The sequence below is a fragment of the Rhinolophus sinicus genome, chromosome X (genome assembly GCF_036562045.2).
Source record: "Rhinolophus sinicus isolate RSC01 chromosome X, ASM3656204v1, whole genome shotgun sequence".
Lineage (NCBI taxonomy): Eukaryota > Metazoa > Chordata > Mammalia > Chiroptera > Rhinolophidae > Rhinolophus > Rhinolophus sinicus.
In genome coordinates, this window is record NC_133768.1 from 69,750,840 (window position 1) to 69,754,329 (window position 3,490).

A 3,490-nucleotide genomic window follows, 5' to 3' on the forward strand; every position below is an offset into this window, starting at 1 on the left:
GGAATAAAGTCTAAGGAAATATAAATAGGATAAAGATGAAAAACTATTTGATTCTAAATAAGAGTGCTGAGGAAAATTAGGATCTTTCGAACACAGTAGTGAAGGAAATAAAAAGGCATGGTACTAACTGGGAGGGAGATGGCATGATACTGAGGACAAACTAATAAAATTTTATGACTGACTTTTGAGATCTGAAAATCTAAGGGCAAGGTGCTGTGGAATTATGGCTTGGATAGCTCACCTACTGAAAGGGTTTCACATGCCCAGGAGGGTCTCAAAAGGGTAGCCTGTCCAGCTGCCCTGTACATTTTAAATTTCCAAAAAAAGTGTCTGTCTGGAGGCTCTATATTTATCTTATGACTCAGCAGCAGAAACAGGTGGCTGGGCCTTTTATCTTCCTATTTTGAATCTTTTTTTTCTAAATGTACATATTGTTATTGTATTTCTGATTATTAAAAGAATATAATAAGTTTATGGAAAATGGAAAAGGATGGGAAATTATCAGAACAAAATTAAAAAACAAAATCCCAATTATTACCCTTTTTGATTTACCAAACCCTTCCAATTTGGTTTTAAGAATTGAATTGCAAAGGAAATGGTGGCTATTAGTGACTAGGGTTGGGATGGGAGGGTGGGGAGAGGGAAGACTGCTACCTTTTTGTTCTTGTGGTTTAGAAGAGGATGAGTAATCCTCTCTGCGAATACAGCCAGTAAAAAAAGTAACAATGGTTAACATGACTATGGGAAGATGCAGCCCTTCTCTGGTTATTAGACAAAGGCAAATTTCATTGACAGGGAGAAGGGGCCACTTTTGACCTCTGGAATTAGCAATGACAAAAATGAGTGACAGGGCCTGGTGTGGTCGAGGGTGTGAGGTTAGTAACCCTTTCCACTTCTGCAGCACAGCTGGTGGGAGGGGAAAGTGGGGACCAGAGTTGGAGAATGACATAATCCTCACGTGACCAAGAGATGACGTGAAGTCCTTATATTCCCGGGCTTCTTTCTCCTCTGGGTACCAGCTCCTTACTGCCCTGCAGGCAATCGTGCTTGTGGCCAGGAGAAGGAGGACATAAATTCCTTAAATCCCAGCAGGTTGGTGTGAGGGACCAGCTGAGCCCCCTGGGGTGGTAATGGTTAGATCTTGTGGCTTTCCCCAAATCCCTGCAGACTTATCAGAGACAATTGTATTTTTTTAAAGGGGGCGGGGTCGGGGGTGGGGGCGGCAGGCGGGAGTAGGTGGAAGTCTGTGAAAGACACCCAGAGATTCAATGATAGTTTAGAAATAATCAGTTTCTCTCAGATTGGCAAGCTTTCCCTTTATCCTTACTTATCCTTCTCTCTCCAGTTCCGTTGGAGGAAATGAGGTGTGGGCTGGTGTGTGGGAACGGCTGGAATCCTGGGGTGCAAACAGAAAAATTTAGAGAGAAATTGAAAATAATTCATCTTATTCAATGCTCGCCTGACAGAGATGCAGCGGGTGGGGAGGGAGGAAACTGTGGGCCTTGCAACCACTAGGCCTGAGGGTGAGGGGTGGGAGGTGGGGTGGAGACCGAGATCCAGGAGGAAGGGATATGAAAAGGAAGGTAACCAGGAGGTAGGAAATTTTGAGAAACGATGGTTATGAGGATCCCGGATTCAAGATAATGTGCGTCTTAAGTCTGAGACTGGTGGATCCCCAGAGAACTCTCTCCTCCCCTCGCCTTTCCTTTCTGTCTGCAGGTCCGAGGGTCTGTGTTCAGACATCTGGAGGCAAGAAAAAGAGGAGGAAACTATCCCAAATTATCACAGGTCAGTGTGAGCGAAGCACTTAGACAGGGTCTCAGGGTGGGAGTTGGGAAACGCGAGAGCTGAGTAAAATTTGCAGCCTCACAACTCTGCTGCCCTCCTCCTGCCCATCGGAGACACCATTAGCCTTGTCTGTAGGAGAAATGGTGGGTTGTTGAGGGAAGGGAAAGGAGACAGAGGTGGGGTAGTAGGAAGGGGCGGCATCTCAAACTTCTGAGGGCTGGACCTGTGTGGCAGAGATGGAGATTAAGCCAGCATCTTGTTTCAAAGAGAAACTGACAATCCTGAATCAAAAGAAACGAAACAATCTTATTCTACATTTTCTCCCTGGCCTTAAGCAGGAAACATCATGCAAAAGCCCTGCAAAGAAAACGAAGAAAAGCCCAAGTGTAGCGTGCCAAAGAGAGAGGAAGAACGCCCCTATGGAGAATTTGAACGCCAGCAAACAGAAGGGAATTTTAGACAAAGGCTGCTTCAGTCTCTCGAGGAATTTAAAGAGGACATAGATTATAGGCATTTTAATAATGAAGAAATGACAAGAGAGGGCGATGAGATGGAAAGGTGTTTGGAAGAGATAAGGGGTCTGAGAAAGAAGTTTAGGGCTCTGCATTCTAACAACAGACATTCCCGGGACCGGCCTTATCCCATTTAATGCGGCACTCCTCTGAATTCAGCTATTTTCTGTTATTAACATAGCCACCAGTGGGTTCTTTTTGTCTGCATTTTCTTGCTAAATATTTGCTAACATTTTACTCCAATCCTGCAATGTTCCTTCAATTTACGTATGACTCTTGGTACCAACATCTCTTCTTTTGACCCAATCTCATTCATTTAACAGGATGTCTCATTCATTTGCATGGGAAGATGCTCATTGTATATTGTAAAGTGAAAACACGTTGCAAAACATTATATATACATATATAATGTACATTTACATGTGATATAATGCAAAAAAAGTTTGAATTATTATTCACCAAAAAGTGAACAGTGACTCTCTGGGATCTGTACTTTGTTTCTTTTTTTTGCTTATCTGCATCTTCTCATTTTCCAAAGAAAGTGAATAAGTGTGTGCGTGTGTGTTTATTACTTGTGTCACAAAAAAACTAAAATAAACAGACATAATAAAAGAACTTGTCGTTCACCTTTGAAGGACAGTGAAACACTTAATAAACTCTTCGAACTATAAAAAATGAAATGTAAACTTTAAACAACCTCTGGATCTCTTAGCCAGAGGAATAAAACTGGCAATGATTACAGATGCACTTGCTTAAGACTTGATCTTTTTATGGGGAAAACATTTGCCTCACTGGGCTGCTGTGGGGAAGAAAGGTGACTGACCTGTGCTTGGTGGGCTCTTGTCCCCACCTATGCATACAGAATCCCAACCCACTACGGAACATCAGTTATTTGAGGGAGGGCCCTGACATGACTCAACCTGTGCTCAGGAACAAGTTCAACAGGCAGGGAGGTGGGGGCTTCCATGCCAGTCCTCTGCTGGTGAGCTCCACCTCAGTCTCCTCCCTTGGGTCCTGTCACGCCTCTAGGCACTGCTGTCTCTTCCCCCGGGTCCTTTGCTCTCTGCTAGCCCCACATCTTCTGGGGCACTGGAGTCCTCAAGTGCCAAAACCCCATGGAGTTACCTAGAGTCCCCAGTGGGTTGAACCCCCACTCTGTTTTCTGAAGCTTCTCTCTGCTTTATAGTGAC

The 3,490-nt window shown here is 44.0% G+C and overlaps 1 protein-coding gene across 1 annotated transcript; it reads left to right on the forward strand.

Annotated features, from left to right (window-relative positions):
* The first annotated feature begins 963 nt into the window (after window positions 1–963).
* On the forward strand, window positions 964–3,047 carry TCEAL7 (transcription elongation factor A like 7). The gene is made up of 3 exons (XM_019719572.2): window positions 964–1,092; window positions 1,720–1,788; window positions 2,127–3,047. Exon 3 carries the CDS (start codon window positions 2,135–2,137, stop codon window positions 2,435–2,437), a length of 303 nt encoding a protein of 100 aa, XP_019575131.1. The 5' UTR covers window positions 964–1,092; window positions 1,720–1,788; window positions 2,127–2,134; the 3' UTR covers window positions 2,438–3,047.
* The last annotated feature ends 443 nt before the right edge of the window (window positions 3,048–3,490 follow it).

Bases quoted from the DNA above. Each gene is read 5' to 3' on its own strand.
- TCEAL7 (XM_019719572.2), top strand. From the start codon at position 2,135: ATGCAAAAGCCCTGCAAAGAAAACGAAGAAAAGCCCAAGTGTAGCGTG.